Source organism: Ooceraea biroi, chromosome 5, assembly GCF_003672135.1.
Source record: "Ooceraea biroi isolate clonal line C1 chromosome 5, Obir_v5.4, whole genome shotgun sequence".
Taxonomy (NCBI): Eukaryota; Metazoa; Arthropoda; class Insecta; order Hymenoptera; family Formicidae; genus Ooceraea; species Ooceraea biroi.
The window spans coordinates 11,786,342-11,813,086 of record NC_039510.1 but is presented as its reverse complement, the minus strand read 5'-3'; the positions used below and the strand labels follow the sequence as shown (position 1 = coordinate 11,813,086).

The window sequence follows — 26,745 nt, the reverse complement described above, 5'->3', positions numbered from 1 at the left end:
TGCTTCTGACTATCGTACTAGTATTACGGAATCGTAAGGAAGTAGTTTTCTAGCTTACTATATGCATATGCTCCAATTATCAAATATTTAATATTTAATATTTTGAAGTTTTTTATACGTGATATTAATGACACTTATAGCATCTATAAACTATGTGTCATCGTACTCTATTTACAATTTATAATCTTACTTAAAATCGATTTATCCACTACACAGAAATTGATTTATTAATAATTTAAAGATTCTATTATTCATGTCTGTCTTTTGGGTAATTTTATTTTATTTTATTTCTTATAATATTGAATACGTTTCTAATTTTTTTACGCGCACTGCTCTATCCGTTGCATGCGATACTCTTGCAACAACTTTTTTTCTCACAATTGTAATATTATAATTCGTAATTTATCAGAAAGATTATTATATTATTCAAAGTTTGAGTTCAAAGTGCGATTTAGTAATATACTGCATGACTAACATATAGTCAACTTTAGGAATGCTGTGTGGAATTTTCTTTTAATATTTTTGACTGTGATATCACGTGGATGTGAAATATTTGCGTAATTTAGTAATACAGATTGTGTTTTTAGAAAATTCTCTTGTTACATTCGGCATATTACATATATAAGATATATTATAGATTCGAAAGAAGACTATATATATCGGAAACGCTTTTTATAGGAATGACTCACACTTTTATCTGTCATCGATAACGAGACATTTACAAATATTATAGTCTGTTCTTATCATAAAATTGTCTTAGGCATAGTCTTCAGATATTAATATTTTCTTATTGGTAAAGTATTTTAAAATTATATTTAAGATGATCTTAAAATATAAAAACGGACTCTAAATATTACCCTATGACGTACTTAAAACTTTCAATTTTGTTCAATTAAAATATCATGGCTTCTTATAAATAACCATGTCCATGTTTTCATGCATTTTCGATGTAATCGATGAAACTAAATAGCAAAAATTCAGTAAAAAGATTCAGTTTTAATTTCCTAGGAACAAAACGAACGTACTTTGATTTCTCGCCACACATGTCTCAAAATTCGAACACATCTAGAACTTCCCTAGAACATCCCTAAGACTGGCAGGATTCTAGAGAGTTTATGTTGCAACAGATGGTGCAACTGTAGCTCCCTTCTCCTGCATAATCGCACAATTTCGTAGCACACGTTTTCCACCGGCACCGTAACGTGGCGTCGACTGGTGGCGCTTGTGCGAACGACTTTCCAGCTGAATGTGACCGACCTTGAAAGCTCGTCCGCGCGGTTAGAACAAGCGGGCGGCAAGAGGGGGACAAGGCCTCGGCCATGTTACACGTTGCGCCTTGTCTCACGTAAGTCTTCCCCGAATAGTGACGTAACTAGAGGGATCGACACCCTCTTCCCGCATACCTTCGCCTCACCAACACTCGTGAGAAATTTACTCTTTATTTCGAAAGTTACGAAATTAATTAATAAAAATTTAATTAATTCGGTAACTTAAATTTTTACTTAAACATTACGTATGTAGAGTGTATTTATATGTACACAACGTAGACAATTTTGTACATTCTTGGATGCCTAGTAAATCGTAGTTGAATCTTGGTTCTTTCCGATCACGCTAGTGATCGTATCATGATTTCGAAATTACTTGACGACACGTCGAAATTCAGAAGGGGGCTCTTATTAACCCCGTGATCGTCCGTCTCCGCGAACGTCCCATCGTCGCAGCGGGTGACATGGGGTGACAGCGGCGCACACTCGCCCCCGGCGCGACATTGCGGCGGTCGGACGTGCGGCGGTGTGCGGAGCCGGTGTAATAAGGAAAATAAACGCTGGAAATCCGCAAGAAAACTCGCGGGACCCCCGGCTACCTGCGGCCAAAGAAACTGGACTTCCGTCGCGCCACAACGGCGGAAACGCGTACAGAAGGCACGCAGCATTGTGCGTGAGACTTCCCCGCGCGCCACAGCGAGCAGGTCCGCCGCCGCCGCCACCGCTCGGAGGTGCCTCCTTCGCACCCGAGGGTTCCCGTTATTGATTCGTCCGCAAATGTTTCCGTGTCCGCCGATTTCGCAGCCTGCGCGCTAGCGCGCGACTCACCTATACACCTCGTCAAATTTTCAGTCGGTCTCGGACCTGGAGAAGAGCGCCGTACTATGGCTCTCTGATTAGCGAAGAGAGGAAGAGAGGGGAACAGGGGGAAAGAATGGGAATCAGAATCGATAGGCGCAGCTATTCGAGAGTCAAGAGTCGAATTCACTGAAAGATCAGTCAATGCGGACTTTAATTCTTGCGTAATTCATAAACGCATAAATGTATTGATTTGATTGTCATTTAAAGAGTACTTTCCGAATCATGGAAAATCGAGAGAACGATATCCGAGTTCTTGAGGGAGAATTTTGAGGCTGCAGGAAGCGGAGCGGGAGGCATCCGCGGTTGGTTCTCCAGTTAATTTCCAGCGGACTTTATTTTACAATAGAGTTTCGATGCATTGTTTGGACGTATCTTTGTGTTCGCCGGCACAATGCGAGGGACTCCTTTCCCTCGCGGCGCGTATCGACACCGCGCTCTATAAATAACCGTCGGCGATAACACGCGATTTAATGCACTCGCGACATTGCGCCGAGTGTTCCTTTTCGGCGAAGTCTCCGCTCCCGTCCCGATAGTTCGATAAAGTCCGAGCACTCCTTTCGTTCCGTGTCCTCGCAGTCCTCGTTGTGATATCCAACAAAATTGTCGAGTAGCACTTGGACTTTTTGATGAATCTCGCAGCTTGCTGTTGAAGTCAAATGCACCAGATCGAATGCGATGAACAAATGAATTGAAGCAAGTCCTGCAGCCTCTTTTTCGTACACGTACACGCCTAAATATTCGGACCTCGAATGCTCGGATAAGGCACAATCGATAACGGCAATTGCGCGTATGCGTGATAAAGCATGCCGTATCGTGCAAATGAGTAAAAACGTTGCACCTGCATTTTTGCTGTATATCGCAAAAGTCGTGTACTTACCTGAACGACTTTTAACTTTCTTAAAGAAAGCCACGTTCATCCATCTTTCGTAATAACTCCAGCAGATTTGCATCACACAGAAATCACATGAAAATATTTTTGAGGATTTATTCAGGGATTCAAAATTCGCTGTATCATTCGTCCATGATACATAGTTGATCGTGTGAGCTCTTTGCAAAAAACTCGATTTTTCCGATACGGTGTTTCGGCTTCGTTGAACCGCACGAGAACGACTACTCCGATAAGTTTGACGTATGTGCGCGTGTCGTAAGCGTGACTCGTGCGTGGCGATTCGCACGTCCAGTCGTCTGGTTCTCCGGTGAGTGATATCACGCAAATTCGCAGTCAAGGACGTGGATGTCTGATTTAAGGCAGATGACACACGGGCTGAATATCGATCGCGAAGACTGACCTTGCGAATTACAGAAGAAAAGCTACGGTTGCTGTTTGCCAAATTTCGGAGCTCTGTTCGCTTGACGTTAATCCTCTATATACAATATCAATCTCCTCTGTCAAGGAAAATTTCTTTTACTTACAATTGTCATTACTTTCGAGATGCTGCCTTCCGGAAAGTTGGCAAAACTTTGTATAATATTCAAGCACTCATAATTAACAAAGACATACTTTGAGAAAATGAGGAAAAATCGTAGCTTAGCAGAAATCTACGAGAAATACTACTTGACGGAATAGCCAAGAAAATAATCTAACATTTTGCCACTATATATCATGATACATAAAAGAAAAGTTCTACTAAAACGAGTGTGTTTAACAAAGTTAACGCTCGCCATATTTTCCCTCTTCAGTCACGAATTCTATTTCCACAGCTCAATGTTTCGGACGGACGGTTGTTTTAATTAGTATTCCTTCTAATAATAAATCGAAGTTCGGTATAAGAAAGTCCATTCCGGTCACGCGCCCTATTATGAAACGTCATAAGCGCCTTGGCAGTTCTTGCGGGGAATGACCATTCAAGAGGGGGATGTTTTCCGATCGGTTAGTAGGTGGTAGATGTTTGTGGGCGACCGGGCTCTGCCGGGGGCGCATCTCTCTCTTTCTCGTCATGGAGGGGTAGTGGTGGGTGGTGGTGGTGGTGGTGGCAATCGTTACTCCCGTCTGCTGGTCCGTCTACCAACCCCGCGGACGACGGGTGAATACTACCCCTGTTTCGGGACGTCCGCTTCCATCATATCCGAGAATTCACCAATCTCGACAATGACAGTAATGACGACGGGGATGACAATTACCGCGAGGTCCATGCACCGAGGAACATGCGCTTTCTTCAATTATCTGACTGTGGAATCCGACACCCTCTGGATTCTGCGATCTCAGACTTCGGTATTCAGTGACTAGGACGGATTAGCACGTGAATTAGCGTCAATTAATTGCGCTGCGATCAGATGAAACATTCTTTTCTTAATTATCTTTGACGGAATCGATACTCATGAAATTTATTCTGAACATTTTTATAATTTCAATTTACTGTACTTTTTGCACTGATGCTTTCACATCACCGCAGTTGTGCCTCATTTTATCGCGAAAGGGCAAATTTGATGACATGCTTGATATCGCTCGTCTTCCGCGGCCGCCTCCTCCGCTTCATCTTCTCGACAGCCTCCTGCTTCTTTGGCATGGCGGAGAATATCGACCGGTCATGTACTATTTCTAAGGCAATGCAAAACGGTATTGCTCTATCGAGAAATTCGCGGCTGTTTTCGAGCTCGCGGAAGATTCCTCCGGGCGAAATACTGATTGGGATTTAGCACGCGAATGATCGCTTAACGCAAGATCCACTGACACGAGAATAAATGTCATTTTTTACATCGACCGGGACTGCAACGTAAAAGAAGGTACTCGCTTTGACTAATGGATCATGTCCATCAACTGTGGCAAATGCGATGGTTTCAGTAAGCAGAATGTTGCCGATACCCTCGTTTGCCAGTTTGCGGTATTCGATCAGATTGGCATCAATTAAACTTGAAAAAGGAAGAAGAAGAAGATCAGAAAGGCGTCAAACGTAGGCGTGCCATTTCGTGGACGGAAATATCCGCGTGCCACGTTCCAATTAGCGACCGACTGAAATAGAGCAGGTGTCATGCTCGCACACGCGTGCGAGCGTACTATCGGCGCGCCGAATTCACGCGTTCAAACACGCCGGCATTGCAACCGGCATGTTCAAAAGATTGCATAAGCGTCGTACAGATTATAACAAACTTCCTTGTACAAAATGCATGAGTACCATTCGCTTGGCTAAGAGAAAAATTGCACGGTTTACCTGAACGGTGCTCTTTAGCGCGATCAAACTCGCGGGTCAAACACGCCGATAACATTTCGTGATAAACCGCGCGTATCGGCGTGTCACGGCGAGCTCCTAATCTGTGCAATTTACCGAAACAACGTACCGCACGATACCGGTTTTATCGCTGTGGTATTACGTCGGGTTTATAAATCAGAACTCCATCATCGCCGCGCAACCGATTCGGGGATATCGCGGTAAGCGCGCTCGTTAATCGCTCAAGTCAAAGTAGTTGCTTTGCCGAGACACCGGTTGTATCAGAAAATAAAAACGCAGAACGCGATAACGAGATGAAAGAGCACGAGAAACGAAACAAAGAAAGAGGGAGAGAGAGATCGAAAGTCATCGGAGAAAGTTTAATGTACTCGAGAAAAATGTTATATCACGAGCGAGATTTCAGAGGAGGAAAACTTGGTCTCAAAGACCACGTATCTTTATCCATGTTAACCGGCTATCATCATCGCGCCGTGACGAGGGGAGAATCTCGTTTAGACACCGCGTCCTCGTCGGCGATTAGATTTCCAGAAAGGCGGAGCGCGAGGCCTTTTACGTTCCGTCGAAAGTCTAAACGCGCTCGTGTCCGTCCTATTAATTTCATGACGCGGTGCGCCTCCTTACGCGACTTCACCTCGCGTGAGACACGGCAATCGCTGCACGTGCCGTTAGTCATGCGAACGATGAGCTCTCAGTTTTCACGGTCGCAGGTGGATAACGTTCGAGAGCCGTTAAAGGAGGCGCTCGACGACGAGAGCCGTCTCCATTCGCTGAACGGCAGCGGCCGGGCTGCTGATCAGGTGACGTACCGTTAAAGATACCGATTTCCTTCGGTTCTCATCGCTTCGTCTTCTTAATCAGCTGTTCTGGTTCCCAATATTCGCCTGGGGAAGAAATTATTATTATCGCTTTGCAAAAGGAAGCAGCCGAAAAGAAATTTATGTTCAACTGATTATTGTAATTGTTAATGATAAATAATAATGCATTTGCGTACATTTAAGAATCTGGAAAACGTCTTGCTTTGTAAAATGTTTTCAGTCATAGGTACATATGAGATGTTTCAATGAAACGTTTTAAACTTTTTAGACGAATTTATCGAATACGCATAACAGATCTCTCGCGTAGCTGCCTCATTCATCTCGGCACCTGATTTCTAAAGAAATCTCTGGCCACTCTCCGTTTCTGCCTCGTTCGCGAAAGAGAAGGAGGGCGGTGTCAACTCGATGAAATGCCATGCATGAACCTGCACCTCGGCGACGAATCAAAATTTTTAAACGGGATATTCACTATGAGATATATCGAGTTTCCTTGCAGAATGAGCCAAGTTTCTTTCAGAATAATATTATAAATTGATATCCAATGTGTAATTGAGGTGCTGTTAATTAATTTAAATGGAGAACGCCTCGTAGATAATTGATGATTATCAAGTCGGATGAATTTTACACCATCCATGTTCAGTCTTGTCCAAGTACACTTCACTTTCGACTGGAAAGTGGTATCACGCCATAATTACACGCTTGAGAAATTGGACTCTGCAAGATTACTCCGCGGCCAGATTCGCGCGCGCGAACGAACTGTTACATTATTTATAACACTATTCATTACGCAGCGAATATCGTTGATAGTAAGTGAAACTTAACAACTGGAAGAAACTTTTTCCTCGGAAAGTGCATTATCACGGTGGAAAACCTAGTGAACGCGAGCAGTTATTGTTACGTATTTACAATTGTAATAATGCATTCGTACCACTACTGCGCTTATCTTGTTTTGTAAAAGTATTACTTAGCGAAGGATGGATAAAGCTCGAGTTTTTTCCCAGCTAGAAAAAAAGTAATTGTTCCAGGATTATGATTTATGATTTGCTAGTATTATGAAGAGATCAAAATAGAACATATATATATATATTCTCTTCAGGAAAATTCAGTCTACAATATATATTTAAAGTTCAAACGTTCCTCTAGCACAAATGTCGGAATAACAATGATTCATGCATCATAAATTTTCGAGAATTAGCTTTTAAAAGAGGGACAGAATATAAATGACAGAACTTAATTTCTATTAAGTAATAATTTAATGTTTAGTTTATATTTTCCTGATTCTTCATTCACTCCGATATTTCGATATTCCTTCGGGGACCGTGAATTTAGCATATCCACGAGTTACGAGATCCGAGTATCTCTTCGCGAGTCTCTGAAGACGAATCCAGCTTAGGCGCGCGTCGGGATGCGCGTCATATCGCGATGGCGACTTCGACTTCCAAGAGTCCGCTGCGCGGTGCGTCCTATAAATAGAATAAATTTTAAGGGCATCCCACGCGTCGCGTGCAACAGCTGCTGCGACTCGACCGCGATATCGAGGAGTCGCCATCGTGCATTTTCCGCCGCGTGCTCTTGCGTTTTCCTACGCTAACGTAACATGCGAGTACGCGACATGTGGTCATTATGCACCGTAACCAGAATGCAGCCGTGCTGTGTCCTGAAAATGCATTAACAAATTATTCGTTTGCCATACTTGGAAATTATTTGCTCACTTTCGTTACCACAATCTTACTAAACTCTCGTTTTTCTTCACCTAATAGAGAAGAATGTAACTGCAAAACTGATTCTAATAATTGTACCTATATTTAGTAATTTGTGATTGTGATTCTGTTTATATTCATTATTTCATAAATATTATACCACTCTCCATACAAAAATATCAAAGTTATATTTTTACACTAATCTTTCGCAAGAGTGTTTGATATTGAGAATTCGCTTTATTCTATAAGAAGATAAGAAGATGAGGAATGATTACGAAGGTGCAAAGAGTTACATTAGAAGAGTTGCCGGGAAGAACAAATCTAACGGTATACGCTTTGTGTGTCGCTATAGCATGGTATCTCCGCCATCGTAAACGTCACGTCTTCTCTGCAATCTTTATCAGCCGAACATACAATGATAAGCGCACATTTTCCACTGCGAGTCCGGAAATTGCGACAGAGTGCACTGTTTTATTCATAAGGGCTCGTAAGCCATATATACGTCAGAATCGATACATATGGCCGTGAGAGTGGTTACATATGCACCTAAAAAGATTACGTAAAATTCGCTGGTGACACGGTAGCCCCGCATGTGCGCTCCATTTATCATATTATCATTATATATTAAATTTTTTCCGGACAAAAAGAGAGAAATGGAAATAGAAATTCGAGTGCTAGTTATATCGATTCTCGGCGCGTCGAAATAGCCATCGGAATTCTCTGAACACCAGCTGGGCCCAACATGTTGCGGAAACGGACCGCCTCAAGGCCCTAATACTCCGATATCCCTTAACAAACTTTGCAAGAGATACGGACATCTTCTCGGTTACGCCTCGGCGATTTACCTTTCTAAAGCACCAAAGAAAGGAATTGCCTGGCGTGAATGACAAGATTCAGGAGGACTGAATGTGTGCATTCAATCTGATTATATAATCGTTCGCTGAGACATTATTAGTATCTTTGGGCGGTATCTTGGAAGCATCACATTTTCTTCCTCGTCTCTGGATAGAAAATTTTTCAATTACGTGACTCTGATTTGATGGCGGATTATAGCTTTGTGGCGGCAGGTGGACGTCGCATAGATGGGAGATATATCCAGACATATAAGACATGCAAATGTGACAGTAATATTATTTTTCATCGACCGACCGCTCGAAATTTATGTTCCGATTGCGCTCGGTTGAAGAGCGTGCATCGGCTGGGCCGGGGACTTATTGATTTATTCAGAGGGTGAACAACCACCACCGCCATCAGCACCACCACCAGCACCGGCACCACTACTATTACAGCAACACCACCATTACTATTCCCCTTTCGTCCCGGACAACCAATGTTGGGGGCACACGCGTCATTGTCCTCGACCACTCTCACTATCTTCAACCCCCCCGACGAGGTAGCCTTGCGAAATTGCAGCTGATGCCGTGCCTCCAACAAGTTGCTGGCGAACTATCTCGTCACGCTCGGTCAATCATACGTCTGGTAGCGTGCGTAAATGCGGCGCGTTGACGAAAAAGAAGAAAGAGACGGTCGAAAGTTTGCAGGTGCATGAACCCTCGAGAGAGACGTTAACTGCTGATACGTTACACTGCAATTCGAGAGATAAAATATTACTAAGAAAATATTAATTAAAATCAATAAGAGATTTATTAAAAGACCTATACGATAAGTCCGGGTTGTAGGTCGTAACCCGCAATTAATGCGGAAAGGAATACCCTAATCTCTCATGAATTGGCAAGTCATCATGTATTGGCAAGCAGTCCCGCCTTATCGCGATGCCGAGTTATCGTATTAATTTTTAATTTGAGCTAACAGCCGGTCTTGTCTTGCCTCGTGTCACGTAATACGTGTCATTGACGATACCCAGAGACTGACCTTCACCGCAACCTTGAGCACTTATGACGGATTTACGCACATCTCTAATCTTCCCATCCGCAGACGTGGCGAAGAAATCTCGAGACTCGATCGCTTCATCCTAGATACGGCGCGTAAATTACGTTCCAGCCGAGTTCAATCTTGCGGGGTGACTTAGATTAATTACACATCTGACTCATGGATGAACATTACATTAAAATCATACTACTGAGCATCCACATGCGCGAATTCACCCACCAGAATGTTTTCGCATCAGAAGAATCCATTTATTACGGTCCGGTGCGCTTTTCCTATCGCATAGACATTTTTCAGAAATTTTTGTTACATTTAAGTGAATAGTCAGAAGGTTGCGACATAGTTGCAATATAATTCTCATTGGTACTTTTAGTGGAGATTTTATGGAAATATTATATAACAAGTTGGATTGCATCTCAAATTTCTAAACTTAGTTTTCAAATTTTCATTGTTTAATAAACTTAGTTGCTTAAGCCAGACACACTTACTTAGCATAAACAAAATACGTATGTGTAAACCACTGTTGAAAAACAGCAAGTTGATAAACTCGACCTAGCGGATGCTCTCGACTCCTCTTTGAGAAATGTCGAGACGGATCGGTGACATACGGACTGTAAACCTGAAAAGGCCAACCTTTCGTATACGTGAGAGCTCTTTAAGGACGGATCGACACATACGACCCAACTGATATACTATGAACGGCAATCCGTTCCACGACCAGTTTGCTACTTGTGTCCCTATTCCTCAGGTATGGAGCGTCCGTCTTTTTTCGATATTCTCCTGCTCTTTTCCTCCTTCGTCTTCTCTTTTCTCTAGTCCTCATAGTCATTCTTTCATCTTCTGTCTCCGTAGACCTCTATCTTCAGTCACGGCCGTCTGGTGTAAACCGAAGAACTCGCGCAAAAAGAACGTGTCCTACTTGCACCTGCGAGATACTGCAAATTCCGTACATTGAAATGTTTTCAGCGGGGCAAACCTTACTTGCACGTAAACTCAACGGATGAAAGTGTATCTAGAAGAGGTAGATCAGGGAAAAATAAGAAAGCATAAACATTAACACATATAAATATTCTTTTACACATTATTGCAAATACAATTATAAAATTACTGATAACATTGAACGTGATTGTAGAAGGTTCGCTTTTTATGACTTATGAGATTACCATAAGAAATCATGGACATTCCTTAAAAAGTTGATGTTTCTGATTGTACATTGTAATGTATTCCACGTCTGAAAAGACTCGTTCGAAGGAGTAAGACTTGTTAGCTATCGATTGTTGTACAATATTAGATAAGATGAATGACACGGTAGTGCGAACTCGTTTCTTGCCTCGCGGGTTCCATTTCCGATTGACCGAGTTACACGACGGATCCTGCGATTTATCAAGCTCTGGAGAACGACCTTAGCTATTGATCGCGTTGTACTTTCGTTTCCTTGATAATCGATCTCCTTTGTGATCTTGTGTGATTTCATGTCAGTATGGTCGCGTTTAAAACGAAGAAAGGAATTTCCGTTTCGTTGGGTAAGAAAGTTTCGTGAACATCTATACTAGCATGCAATTGTGATAAAATTCGGCATCAGATTTTTTAGACTTCGTTTATAAATAGTAAAAAAATCAGCAATTAGATTCGTGTTAAACACAAATCGATTTAATTTTAATTTACATCTAATTAAATAAAATTAAATTTATATTTGATATTTATATCTAATATTTATTTATTTATAATTCTTCATGTAAGACGCGTATTTTACAGTATATGTCCTACATTAAAAGATGTTAATACTTTTTATTACATCTTTTTTCTGCATTTTTATTGTACATCCATTACGCCCTGGGACTTGCTTCGCGATGATAAAATCCGGGATGAAGGTACCGTCTCTACTACGAATAAAATAATCGTTCCATTTCGAATAATTGGCCTAATGCATATATATTATTGCTTCTTATCTCTCCAACCAATTCATCCGACCCCATCAGAAGCTGCGCTTGTTGCGGAACGCATACATTTCAATACTCTATTACGCATTTTCGCTCTTACCTTTGATCACTGCGTACTTGCATTAATTAACTGCTAATTCAATCAATAGCTTCGTAATTTCCCTGCTTGCGATTATTATCCATGCGTATTACTTGAATCTTACTTTAATAAGTACTATTATAAAATAAAAAAAACTAAAAAACAAAAGTAAAAATATAAAGAAGACCAACAAAACACATTTACAAAAGAAAGCGGAACATTTTCGCAAAAGAGGTTCTGCATGATTTTTTTCTGCTCGATTGTAGCGTATCAATTTTTGTATCAATGCATTTTTTGTATATCGTATTTGATTGCTTATCTTAATATCAGTTAAACTTTATATTTATTAGTATCTTTCCTGATATTAAACTGATGGAATTCTGGTAAAATTCCACTTTTAATAATATGCTTGATGAGTAGCTATGCTTGACGAGCCCGTTTAAAATATATTTTTAATGCATACAATATATAAATATATAAATCTCACTTTCTTTACGTGTTCCATATCTTACATGCGTCTATCCCATTTTAATTTCGAGATGTTCTTTTGCTGTTGCAGGAAGTGGTAGCAAGGATGGGAAAGGCAGTAAGGACAACAACTCACCTTCTGGTCCTTACGCTGGTAAGTTGCACAATTTTTCATATAATATATATTTTTGCACAAGATTTTATTTTTCATCAATGATCAATGATCTTGATATCCATTCCATTTCTTAAACTTAAATTCAGAGATGGCAGATTTACAACTAAATGTATAGAGCGCTCTGTGCTTTGAAGGCGTAGAATCTTTGTTGCATTCAAATGGCAAAGTAATAATCAGTTACGAAAGACAATTTTATATGTATATATTTAATAATCACTGCCATGTATTCAGTTCCTCAGGAAGAAATAATTTAGTGTAATCTTCTTTTTTTCGAAAGCGATCACTTCGTGCTCTCAGCGAAGAAGAGCAAGTTTTCCTCGTCGCGTGTTAGGGGGTAAAGAATCGCGGCGACACGCAGCGCGTCGCGCGAGAAAATAAGTTCTCCGTCCGGTTTATTTCGGTCGTGTATCCTCGTGGGCAATATTTCGGCTGCTTCTTATTTGTCGGCTCTCTTTCTCTCTCGCCTCCTGTCTTTGTCTGATGGAGGATTCGAAAATAACCGAGCGTGTCAGCCTCCCTGGAAATGAAATCCCTCGGTGACACATCGTAGGAACAATGTGGCGAGCCGCGAACTTGACACCGCGATCATTCTAATGACACTCGCGAACTCTCGTGGAACATGACGACCACTCGATGACGATGACTGAGAGAGAGAGAGAGAGAGAATCGGCTGTCCGATATTAACGGCGTCCTCGCATAAATCAACTCTAGCATATATAATTCTCCACATATGGCACGTACGCAGAAACGGTATTTTCCATTCCGCGATTTATCCCATAATCGTTCCATTCAAATACGATCTTAAAGAGATTTTTTGACCAGCCTACTTTAATTTTATTAATTGGAACAATATTCCCTTATAATTTTTCAACAATTTGAAGTAATAAAAAAATATGTAGAAACTGCGAGCAAAGAAAAATTTTGCTATATTATCACTAGACAGAAATAATATATAATGTAAAGAATATTACAATATGAGAATAAACTATGTCATCGGTAAATTCTTAAGAAATGTTGGAGTGTGTTCACGATCGCCTCTAAGCTCAATTGTTACAACAAAAAAGAGGTAGAACGATATGATCTGTATATATCATATAATCATGCGGTTTCTTATATTCCGTGTAACCGAATTTAGTGCGCAACGCCGCGTGGAACAACTATAGGATCATGGTGTTCCAAAATATCGCGGACCTTTCTGCGCGTCCGCTCCCCCGGCTCTCCGCTGTGGATCTAACGCGGCTATTAATATTTGCCGGCTATTTTCGGAAACGGGTGCTTACTAAGTAGGAAGGCCTGCTTTTTAATAAAGTATGCGTAAAGTTACACGCTTGTGCACCGGCATTCCCGAGGAGCTGTGATCGCTCTCGATACGTCAATGAACCGCGAACGATCGCCGCGAATCGATTGCTTCTCAGATACATCGTTGTTGCGAAAGCTTTGTACATCTCCTCATTATTCCGTGTGTTGTATTGAGTAGAGTCTGCCTTGCGGCTATTTGTTATCGAGTTGAGTAGAGCATACAAAGTTAATGTACTTCCTGCATACTTGATGTATCTTATCATTGATGAACTGATAGTGATAACACTGACAGTGGTTAATCGCAAACTTTGCGATTTATTCGTGCGGATTGAATCCATCCATCTGATAAAAATTCTTAAGTTGTAATTTAATATTATCTGAAAATTGAAAAAATTTCTTGGTAAGTTCATTTCTTCTGTCATGCTTGGATGGTACACGAACGTTAGCATTTTCAAGTGAGAGGATATTAATAGCTTGACCGCCTTGGATCGCGTCCAATAATAGCAAAGTCATTCCATGTAACTACGATTAGGCCTATATACTTCCAAGGACTACGTGCGTTTCTTTGTAATAAAATTTTGAACTGAGATTTATCAAATTAACGCTTATTTATAAGGATTTAAAATATCCCGTAAAATTTAAAAAATTGAAAATTAACTTTGGCTCCCTGGGGAGCAGTTCACCTCTTCATTCTTCCATGTTCCAACACCTGACCCACAACTTGTTAACGTCACGAGATCAGAAAGTTCTAAACGAGAGATTTAAAGAACGTAGCGAAGTATGCTACATCTTCCAATCCTTCTCTAATGAGTGATTCAACACAAGATATCACGCCTTACGGTACAGTAACATGATATAAGTTCCTGAAAGTCCAACGGTGTTTGAACGACTTTCCTAGATTGTTAGTTAGTTTCCGAATCGATAATCAATATTTAATTCTCCCGTTTCATAAAGCTTCAAAACTTGTATTATTACATTTTTTATATAATATTTAAGACAAATATCTCGACGATCGTTCTTTATAAACCATATGAGCGACAAGTCAGAATCTAGATCAAGATCCGAGACGGCGTTCTTCCTTCTCTTCTTTTCTCGATTAAATCCACACGGAATATCAATTTGTAACTTCTATCTCCAGTTGTCTCATTGAATGTTAAAAATATTACTATTTTACAAAACCTGAGGAGCCTCAGAAGGATCTCCCCGCGCGGAGAGCGCGCGAAGCCATCAGCTGACAGCCGCGCGAGAGAGTGGACTTCACGAGTGGGTGAAGCGAGAGCCGTCAACCCATCGAGAGTTTCACGTGAGGGTTTAACGAACCGCAGGGTTCGACGTCCTTTCCCTTGGAAGGAATCGACCACACGGGTCCCAAGGACCAGCCGGAAAAGTCGGCCGGCGTTGCTAGAGCGTGCGGGATAGAGGACACGCATGACAAACACGGGACACTGCTTGGGATACTGCGCGCGGGAGATCGGACACACCCAAGAGTCTGCGTCTCCACGTCCTATATAGGTGCACTATCGGTATTGATCCGTACGCACGGCTCTCCTCCACGGCAGGGCCATCTTCCTTCCTTCCTTCCATCCCTCGGCTGTTCATTGGCCCGCCACGCCAACACGTCGCACTCTGTGCGTCCCTTTCTCTTTCTGTTCCTCTTTCCCTCGCTCTTTCCCTCCTGCTTGCCGACATGACCCTTCGCGACCTCGATCGCAGGTCAATCACTGTCTCAGCTTCCGGAATATTCAGCTGGAAAATTCATAAATTCGGGGATATTTTTTTGCATTAAGAGGTGTCCTCGTCTACTTCTCCAGGTGACGGAGGTCACAATGCACGAGCGTTGTGGAAGATAGATGAAGCTTGGGAATGATAAAGACTGAACGATCGATTTTAACTTTTAAAATACTAGACTGAAATGTTTCGAGGTCGAACAAGTTTCTTTGGCAAGTTATTTCGAATTTGGCACTAGGCAATTGAATGTGCTAGATTTCCTGGTTCACACTAGGTAAAATTTGAGATTAATCGACCGCACGTAATGCTAAAAGCGGGCGATGAAACATTGCGGAGATTCCATCGCGTTTGTGAAATCAAACAGTGTGTGCGTGTCAAGAAGAATAATGCGTTTTTTCGATTATGCAGAGTAGATACGATGCCTGTGTGAAATGCAAAGCGTGCGCCTGGGTACACGTAGAAAGCGGAGAATGAACAGGTTGTCTGCTAATTGCTGCCACAGCTGGAGAAGCTTGATTCATTGTCACAGAGTAGATTGTAAGAATATCTTGTCGAGAAATTGCAATGTTATTATTATCCTCTGCTATCTGCGATTCCTTACTAGATGTATTTCCGTCCAAGGAGGACACGAGGCAAAAACGGATTGCTTTCCACTGTTCTTCACGTTTTCAAACTAACGAAAGTATCAGAACTACAGTTTACAGAATTAGGCGGTACTTGATACTTTACTTGCCAACTGAAAAACCCAATTTGACATTTTGTTCGTACTATTCTGCATATTCTGTTCCGTGTTCTCGAGATCAATATGCGGATTCATCGTTGAATCTGAATAACCACACTGAGAAAAATATCATGACCTATCTAATCGGATAATCCAATTACATAGTAACAAACGGATATATCCGATTAAATTGTATGTTAGACAAAGAAAATGCTCGGATATATCCTATGAAGGTAATCGAACATATCCATCATTTAATTGGAAAACAAAATTAACAATCGGAAAACTATTTAATTGGTTTATCCGATGGAAATTTTTCTCAGTGCAGATACCTTGTTGTTAGTTGACCTACATTTCGCGGTCCGAACCCACGCAATTAGCACACGGACGAATAAATCATCCAGGATGTCCAGGTCTATGCACGGACGTTACCTTGACACGCTATCGCGCTGCTCAAAGTCACGGCCAATCGAAGGCACGCGTTAGCGAGTCCGCCACGCGTGCAACATTCTTTAGAGAGGCCGAGAACGGGTTACACGTGCGATTTCAATGTCGACGAGAAGCGTGTACGTAACTGTAATGGACACGCGGTGTCTGGAGTCCTGATTTGCATTGATTTGCCGCGAGCGGGCTTTCCGAGCGAGCATGTCAAGCAAGACAGCAGTTCAGCGAAGACAGCATTGAGTAGAGATGGACTTCAACGGACCTGTAATTTTAGTCCATTATGTTCAAAGAGTCAATGTCGACTGTTCGAGGGAAAAATTTGACGAATGAAATATTCATTCGTTAATTATCTTCTGGAAGCTGAAATGCGTCAAGCTGAAATGTGAAAGCATTGATTCAAGCGTCAAGGAAACTCCATGAAGGATAAGCTTCACTACGGGGGATCGTAAAAAAGAGCATCGTCGCGACGCCGGCAACAGGCGTCGTATTTAATCACGACACCGTTGTTCCTTCTGATCCGCTGACGCTGACCGGAAGAACCGGCCATTGTTATGCGATCGGCGAGAGGAGTCACCAGGATTTCTTCTTCTTTTTCAGGCTGCTCAGTACATAGCACATGTGCGCGCGCGCACGCCTGAAAACGTGGTGAAATACGTGAAAACACTGTTGCGTTTAAGCGTACAACGTCGAGTTACGTGGCATCTATCTTATGATGATGATTGCAATCAGATTGCCATCGCGAATGACTGTAATCATGAACGTGAAAAATGGAAATGAATGATTGCCTCCTGCCTTCATTCAGGGTCACGCGTCTCGTTAACTGAAGTTCTATGCAGATAACTTTCATAATGTAGCCCTTTTGAATCGCGAATTATGTTTTTATGCCACTTTGTGAACAACATCTCGAGGGACTTGAGACTCTTAGAAAGCCATCGAATAGCCAACTGGACATTTATCGCTCTCCTTACAGAGCCAAGCACTTTACGAGGAACTGATTAGCCGTTCGGCGATACAAACGGAAATTCGATTGGTTTATTGTACTATTGTTCAGTAAGAACGTAGATTGGCTTTGGGAAGACAAGCTAAGATCGCCGATTTACGATCAAACGAAAGGACGATGAAGAGGCAAGAGGTCTCCGATCTCATCCACGTGTTGCATTTTCGGACCTTTGATGTCTGATGCAACCGATGGAGATGGAAATAGAGCGGCCCGCTGGGTCCTTTGTCTGTCAGCTAATTGAACAGCTCGCTGATTTCAGGCACGTGTATCGATTTTCAGATATGGCTACCGTGGCTCTCCGAGCGATTATGATCTTGAGAGATGCTGGGCAAAGAAGACTGAGCTTTTCAGAGGATGTTTAATAATACAACTACTTTATCATGAATAAGAGTGTTTTTCATATCAGCAAAAATATTTAGGAGGATTATCATATGTATAAGTTGCGCATGTCATATATCATATTTTAAAGATTAGCAGTAGTGGGCAAATTAATATTACAGCAAAAATAGGAAAATATGATGTTCACTACTGCAGAATCGGTACATCACCGCGATGTTTGAAGACGGCGTGACGCTCTGTGGCTTTTGACCAACCGGTTAACGCGTCAGCAGATTGATTGTCAGTCGTGTAAGACCGTGTTCCCGGTGGATCCAGCAACGGTAACGAAACCGCAATGCAGCGCGGCAATGTACTTTCAAGTGGCGAACGTGCTTCTCGCTGGTGCAACACGGTTCACGAGCGATCAGTTGAAAACTATCGACTACTGCACTTGCATTCGCAGTGATTGTGGCCGCTTCGTAACTCTATCCGAGATTGCTATACTTTGTATCTTATAATAGGCAGCAGGCAATTATTCGCGAAATTCTGACAAGCTCGTGATCAAATATTTGAACAAACGTAACGTATTACATATTACGAATTTTATATCCGAGTGCTTCGAAACATGAACATCGGGTACTCGATTCCATGTGAATTAATTTGAAAGTATATAGACAAGCGACACATACAATTCGATAGCTTAGATTTGAGATTCAAAAATTCGAAACTCGAGTGATTCAATAATTCTAGACAAAAAAATCGTAAAGATTCTATTTTCAAACAGATGAGCGACGAAAGCATCACAAGAATGCGACACCTAATTCTAGTACTATTAATACTATATTACATAATAAATACTAAATGTTACTATAGTTCTCGTAATATCATGTATCATTTCGAAAGAAAAATTGTGGCAAATTTGGCGAGTGCAGCCCGACCTGTTCAAACATGTACGAGTTTCATGTATGAGCATCAGTCTGACACTCCGGTGGGTCTCGAGTAATATCCGCGCGATCAGTGAGACCAGTCGTAAATCTTCAAATCCCGGGTGATGCTTCTGTTCCAGGCGCGGACAGCACCGAGGCTCCCAAAAAGAAAGGTTTCTTCAAGGGTTTCTGGAAGAGGTCGCGCCACTACTCCCTGGAGAACCAATAGCCCAGGTGTGCGAGGGCGACGAGCCATCATCAGCGGAACAGGCAGACGCGGCAGCGGAGCATCGCCACTACAACCCTCGCGAACAACCCCTGCTGCTGTATCGTCCAGTAACCTCGATTTACACATGTATCGACCGCGACCCTTACCAACCGGTGTCCCTTCGCTCGCGGCGATACGTCTCTCCGCATCCCTCTCTCGCGCGCGTGCGGCAATCTCGCGCGTTTCGGCAAACTCGCGTCCCGGGTTTCGGTTAATTATATTTAAGCTGGCATGAACGCGGCCCTTACGTCAGCTGAATCGAAATAATATCACTACTGATCTAATAACTTACGGAATCGGGACCACCTCCGTGGTTTCCGCTGCGCACGTAAGCGTGAATCTGCGGAAAGTTACCTCTAAAATTATCCTTTCACATGATTTCTCCGAATCGATTGTATGCACGGCTAGATTATAACGGTATAATCCATTTTTCCTGTGTCTTTATCCTTGGTTGCATTAAAACGAGACTTTCTCCCTTTTATCCTTACAGAAGATCCAGCCGACATGATTTTTCAGGTACACCGCAGAAAGGTGAGTCTTTGCGTGTCATTTGGTTCTCTTCTGTAATCTTTAATCTTTTTATGTCTCCTGTATAAATCTGATCGTTATCTCATACGTCTTACAAGTTTATTGGATCGACCGTGGGGAATTTTCGCAGTGGAAGATTTCTGGAGATTTTCCAAGAATTTCAGAACATTTACGCAAATCAGGTCTTACTTATTTAATTTTCATTCATCATCTCGAAAATCTGATTGCGGTCCCGAAAAATCGCGTTGCTTCAAATGCGTCACAATGCAGCGTCATAGCAGCGATGATATAGCTGGAAAGAAGCATCGTCTCATCAGATCGAAATGCTTCTTTCACGCTGTCTGTTACGCCGCGTTAGATTTTCTCGTCATGCATTATTATGCGCCTAAGGAGATCCGCGATTCGCGCTCGCGAATAAGATCGCACGCGCGAACCCGACAACGTATACTCGCGCTGTCCACGATCAACGATGAACAGATGAACGAACGCTGATATTTAAGCACGCCATTTAATTAAAGTTTTTTGGATGGAATTGTTTCTTACAATTTTTTTATAAAAACTGTCAGAGCTTAATATAATTTTTGATGAATGAATCTTTCTTGAAAAACTCGACTTTTATAGTGCAAGTTTTGTTTTGGGTGGTTCGTCTAGAGTATTTTAATTTTTCGATTTATTTTTCTTTTGCCGTAGTCAGTATCGATCGTGATCGTCGAGATCGTATGATTTCATTTCGAATCTTTGCATCCTTATTTTGTAATCGAGAAACGCACGCTGTGTTTGTAGAGAGTTTGTTGAAAGGAGAGAAAGAAAGAGAGGGAGAGAGAAAAAGAGAGTAATAATAATAAACGATTCAATATACAGAGTATTCGGGTATATATTTGAGTATACTCAATTTATTATATAGGAGACCGGTGTGTGATATCGTGAGGCAAAGAAGAAGATATAGGGACAAGAGCGAGAGCGCGAGTGTGTGAGAGTGAGAGAGAAAGCGAGGAACGGGCGCGAGTGCGACGAGATAAAAGAGAATATCATATGGCGCATTATTATTAATATGACTGTAAGTTCATAGAATCATTAACACGTTGTAACGTTATTATTAATGGAACAATTACGCGCGCGCGCGAGCGCGCGGACGCGACACGTACATACACGTATAAACGTATGCATAAAGATACATGCACACACGTACACATACTTACATACGCGTTAACGATAATAAGAATAATATTATTGATTAATATTATTACCGGTAATATACGAATAACTGAAATTATAGCTCATAATGTAACGAAGAAAGACGAGATGATAATGATGGTAACTACGATCACATGTATTTAATAGAGTTTTTAAGTCAATGTGTCGCGTTCATCCCCTCGGATATCTGACAAAGACGACCGTCCACCGTAATCGGAAGTCGGTCGAATGCCAAAGATTGTTCCGTGGTGTGTCGAGCTCGAGAAACTGTCGACGAACCTTTCAGCCAGCGTCTTCTCGTATATTTGTAAACTACTTCTCATCGATTTCACATTCGCAATTTTGATGCTCCACACCAAAGACGATTGGTGCGCGAAATGAAAGAAAACGAAATTGCGTTGATTTTCCATGAAAAATCAGAATGAAAGGAACACTTTCTTTTTAAATATTATAATAATTTGGACGTTGAAGACAATTCAGAAGAAGCTTCAGCGGCAAAAGGATACTCAATATGAAAATTTCACCGAACATTAATAAAAACTGATATTATTCTGATTTAAAGTAGATCCAATTCAATTTTTACAGGAAATTCTTCGACGGTCCTTTTGCTTCTGACGCTCTCGATTATCCGTTAAATGTTAGACGAATTGAAACGCTTAAGAAATATAATTTATCTTACTAAACGTGCTTTATTATTTCTACATTCTCCAAAGAATAGATTTACGTAATTTATGCTGTCTTTTTTCTGCGAACGTCATCCATTATCTGTTTTATTTTACCGGTGACTCATGTTCGATGCATCATTGATGATTAAGGATTTTCTATTTCGATTTTCGCATTCTGCTGATGCAGCGCGGAGGAAAAACGCTAAAAGCGCTTGTATTTTATCGCAGACAATCTCTCGAAATTTTAATAGAATGGAAAAGAGGAATAAAATGGCAAGTATAGCGCGCGACAGGTTCCTCGATCGGCAAAGGACAATGAAAATGGGCATTCATGGAGCATCCGTCACGGCAAGGTACAAACGTTGGCTAACGCTTTGTCGCTCATCCGTCAACTCACCGTACTTATCGATAAGTCGCATTAAAGGTAATTTAGATAAGCATGCATTGCGGAGCGTTAATAATTTCGTGCTGTCTCCATAAATCTCTTTGGTGCCGCGTCTCGCAGGTCAGATCAGGTAGTTAGAGCAAGCTGGATCGAATAGTCTCATTTCACGATTAAAGGATCGATAATATTGAATCTTGAAAAGTGAATTGATCGCTTTTAATTGACATCTCCAATTGGGATAAAAATAAAAATCATTAATTATCCGAGGCTATGAGCGAAGTATTAAGTAATGAAAATGGAGACAGCAAAAGTGTCTCGGAAAATGCGGAAATATTTAAGAGAAAACTTAATCTTTTGAGTCCTATCACGTTTTGCAGACTCCTTATCTTGGCGTTATTCCAGAGATTAAAGGATTCAGCAGGATGAGATAAGCATGAACTTGTCTCGTTTCTGCAGTGAATCCTTTTGTTTCCAGGCTGTTGATCTCTGGCTTCGTATCCACGTGCCAAAATTTCCGTTGGGAGAATGGATTTGTATTATTAACGTGCCGCGTCGTGCATAATAAAACAGAACTATTGCGAGAAGTATACTGCGCTGTGTACAGTTCTCCACCACAGATGATTCGGTGTCATCTGCGAGACGCTGCGAGAGGAACGGCCTCATATTGAGGTCACGTATCACGATTAACGATCAACGAGATTACGTTTGCGAGGTGATTCCCACGAAGCCATGAGAGATCACATCCGACACGCTTGCACATAAAATGCGATCTGTGATCTATCAGTCTCCAAATGAGCCTCGTGAGAGATGAGCGAGATCCGTCATCATTTTCGACAAAAGCGTGGCTTTTCTTCCAAAACGTTTCATACTTCACACAAAATATCCTTCCGGATAACAGGAAATGTGCTCAAATTTATTCTACTGTCATTATCATTATTTTACATATCGAGACGCACGTTTGTCTCTAAAGTCCGAAATCACGAGCACGTGTCTGGCAAAGATGTGTTCAGGATCCGTTCAGGACATTCTGCGAGGGATTCGTGGGATCGCAGGTCGCAGTCTTCGCCAATGTCACCGACGAGAGACACGCCTGTCGTGTAACAAACGAATTATAATGCGATGACTAACGTCCTCGCTGCGCGAACGCGAAAAATAGCCCTTTTGCTTTCACTTGGGGAGCCTCGGATCCGAGGCGGAACGATCGGCGGCCGTTCTTCGTGCTCCTCGTCGTCATTTCATGTCACGTCACGACGACGACGGACGAGCTCGGAAACGCCGTCGTTTGAAACGCGTTGACAAATCCGGCTCGAGTCGAAAAGACTCGACATGGTGTCTCTTTTCTTCCTACGGACGTGTAATAGAATCGATGGGTGGAATTTTCGCGAAGGAGAAACGAGCACACAACGGAGAGCCCAGAGTCTCGCATCAAGATCTCCTTCGAGAGAGGGAGAGAGATGAGGAAGAAATAAAAAAAGATAGAAGATGGCTCGGAATAGTAGAAGTAGTAGCTAAGCACCAAACCGCATGCCTTATACGCGAGGATCCACGTGTCGACACCATCCTGTAGGCGATTTCCCGCCCGCTCCGTCGGAGAAAATGGTGAAGCATCTTCTTTCAGAGTTCGGAGACAGCAAGTCTTTCATATGATGCACATGTTGCAAGTAATTTCCATGAACGCGAGAGAAATTCGCGGTGCACCGCCGTGAACTACGGGGAAAGTTTCCTCAAGTTTCCAGTCGAGGCAAATTGATTCTATAAATAATATAATATTGTTCTACATGTATCATACGTTTCGTATTGGCGACAATAGATATCTAATATATCATAAATCACTACAAGTGATAAATATATTGGTAAAAAAAGGAATCTCGTTGCATGATGATCGATTACGAAGATACTATTACACGCACTTAGATGCTTACTCTATTTTGACACTTGTAATCTCTTGCAAATTATGTTAACAATTAGAAACAAATTGGGAATATTGAAACTATAAATCTAGAATCTCTCATTAATTGCAGCGGTAATGAAAATCTGGATAGCTTTGAAATTAATTATGCGTCGAAGATGCATTTCCCATGTACCAAGGAAGGATACGATTGGCATGACTCGACGCGGAATTACTTCCGTTGGAAGGACTGATGGTGTCGGAACGTGAATCACAGGATATACCAGATCCATGTGTTACAAAGCGACCCGGCGAAGGTAGCTCCAATTTGCGTGTCTCCGCTACGTACATCGTGATACACCGAACAACTCTTTGACAATCCACAGCGAGGCTAATCCCGGTACCGTGAAGCTTCTGCCGGAAGCAAGACTTGCGTTATCGAAAAATCGAGAGGATTAGACACGATTGTACCTCACGGCACGAAAAATGATTGCAATTGACGCGTGTGCGTGCGTTACAACGATGCAGCTTGGGGAGACGTTCGCGCGTCCTCGTTATGTTACATACTATAAATTTTGGAATTCCATGGAATTTCATATACATGTGCATACACCCACACACGTACACAGATACATACATACTTGTATTCACCGTACGCAGACATGTACACGGACACACGTTACAGACGTTCAAGATAAGAAAGAATCTATATATATAAATATATAATATATATTGTATTATACGTGCTCTCGTAACTTATCTCGCCTACATTACCTAGATTACGGTGTAACTCTCGTAAAAGTACGTATGACGCACATTATAGCGCTACAGTATTGTTTAACTGCGATGTTTAACAGCCGATGCATCGATCGGGCGCTCCTCCTCGCCGGTCAAAGCCGTCAAATGAAATTCTCTTCGTCGTCGATGGAAGAAAAAGGCATTCAGACTTTTTAGAAGGAACGTTATGTAAAAAAATTGCCACATTCTTTAGGAGACATTCACTGTAAAAAAATCTGTTATCGCGTTATCTTATTTTATTAATATATTATTGTGTAACGTCCGGAATTCCTTTTTCATGCTCAACTAAACAAATTATGCCTACATAGAAAAGCATTTGTTTTGTAAATTAAGATGACTGGAAAATTAAAATGGCTCTTCAAGATAAGTGATGCTGGAAAGAACAAATGTACAGCAGATGGATTGAGTTCGTAATTCGCTCACAGAGCTTGCGGAATTCTAGATCTGCACCTTCGTTATCCGCAAATCTTTCGGGAGTATGCTCTGTATTTCGAATGACGCGAGCAAAGACATTCCGAATTAATCAGCAGGCTGAATAACGGGACGAACAAGCGTCGCTGTTCGTAGAGTTAACTCGAATCGTCGAGGATCTAGTACAAAATCGATAGCTTTACTGTTACGAGCGGGCACGCGACTGACTCCGGCGACGCGAAAGATCTGAAAATCCGGCGGGATCGAGCACCCCGACGCATCGACACCAATGCCGACGAATACTGCCCCGAATGAATTTGTAAGCCGAAGTTATTGGAATCATCCTCTCTTCGAGGAGACGGATATATAAATATATCGACATTTTTAGACTAACCACGTGTATTTATTTGAACTCGACTCGATGAGAATCGAGCTATTGTTACTAATAAATTTATTATGATTGCATTTGTATCTATCCTTGATTCTGTATTCACGTCAATTATGATGACTGCCGGAAGTATCCTTACTGCCAACTTCTGGTGATCCACACACAGAAAATAAATAAAAATACGCGTATGTATATGTATTACATACATATACATGCGTATACATACATCAGAAATAAGTTACTTCAGCTTTATATAAGAAGAACAGAAAAATCGAATAAAATTTATTATAATTCTATCTATATTAATTTTTAATATTTCTTGCGAGCAGGTCATTAACTAAGTAATCGCGTTTAGATGACGATGAATCAAAATAAACACATATACAGTACATATAGCTTGTCGTATATTAATTTTATAGTAAGATAAGTGTGGTTCAAAACATGTTCCAATGTTCAAAACATAAAAATAAAATTCTCCAAAACACCGCTACACCGAGGTGTAATATATCTAGACGCGACCTGGATTACTTAGTTAATGACCTGATATCATTCTCTGCCGATCGTAACGCCGAATATTTATTGCCGAATGCCATCAGATAAAGCCATACACATAAGACCAGTAGCTACATTTGATGTGATAGATGCCGGAAATACGTATTTCAAAGAAGCCTACTGAAGCTTTTGATGATTTACATGCACTATCCTGTGATGGGATAGCACACTGTGAGGCGAACATGCCCTCACAATCAGATCGATAGCGGTGCATCGCGTGACGAGCAATCGCGTGCGAAATAGGATCAACGCCTCCGAGCATGCCGAAATGGCAAGTCCTAAGCGACTGACCCTAATCCTTTGCCATTTAAAAAGCATTGAACTTACATTGAGCTTCGTCTCTCGAGATGCACTGTTTCACTCTTTCGCAACTGCCGCCGCTCGGAAAGTTCCGCGTGAATTTTTAATCTAAATCAAAGAGATCGTCGATATTGTTGCTCGTCAAATTCGAAAGATCGAAAAGGTAGACTTTTATTTAAAGTCTCAAGTAAGAATCTGAGACAGAGTTTTTTTTATTAGAAGTTTCTCTTACGATTCAATAATTCCTTTCTTATATTTGTGTCAAATAAAGTTTCCTTCAGTCCGAGTATTTTCGATAGCAATATTGCGACAAGAAGGAAACGACACGTAGCTATAGTCTACTTATGATCTCCCAGTAAACCACCGTTTTGCGCGGAAATGCGGCAGTCTTTCGCGGAAATGCCCGCCGCAATTTCCGCCGATAAAATAACCACTACTTCTAAAAGACGTGAAGATATATTCGCCAACAGTTTGTACGTATTTATTTTATAGATTCCCTGTGTGCGTAAAATATTTCCTCGCTTTGCCTACATATTTCATTAAATGCTATAATCCTCGTCATTCTAATAAAAACG

General features: G+C 41.5%; 1 protein-coding gene across 7 annotated transcripts in view; it reads left to right on the top strand.

The window, feature by feature from the left end:
- The window catches only part of LOC105281076, a 183,647-nt gene that overhangs the window by 149,980 nt on the left and 6,922 nt on the right, over positions 1 to 26,745 (top strand). For 4 of the 7 annotated variants that reach the window (XM_026970017.1, XM_026970018.1, XM_026970015.1 and 1 more), the window contains exons 12-13: positions 12,274 to 12,336; positions 18,934 to 25,395. In XM_026970017.1, coding sequence (XP_026825818.1) covers positions 12,274 to 12,336; positions 18,934 to 19,022 — 152 coding nt within the window. In that variant the 3' untranslated portion in view covers positions 19,023 to 25,395. Of the gene's footprint in view, positions 1 to 12,273; positions 12,337 to 18,933; positions 25,396 to 26,745 lie in introns of those variants that run through there. The other 3 variants (XR_003406593.1, XR_003406591.1, XR_003406592.1) reach the window with 3 other exon arrangements.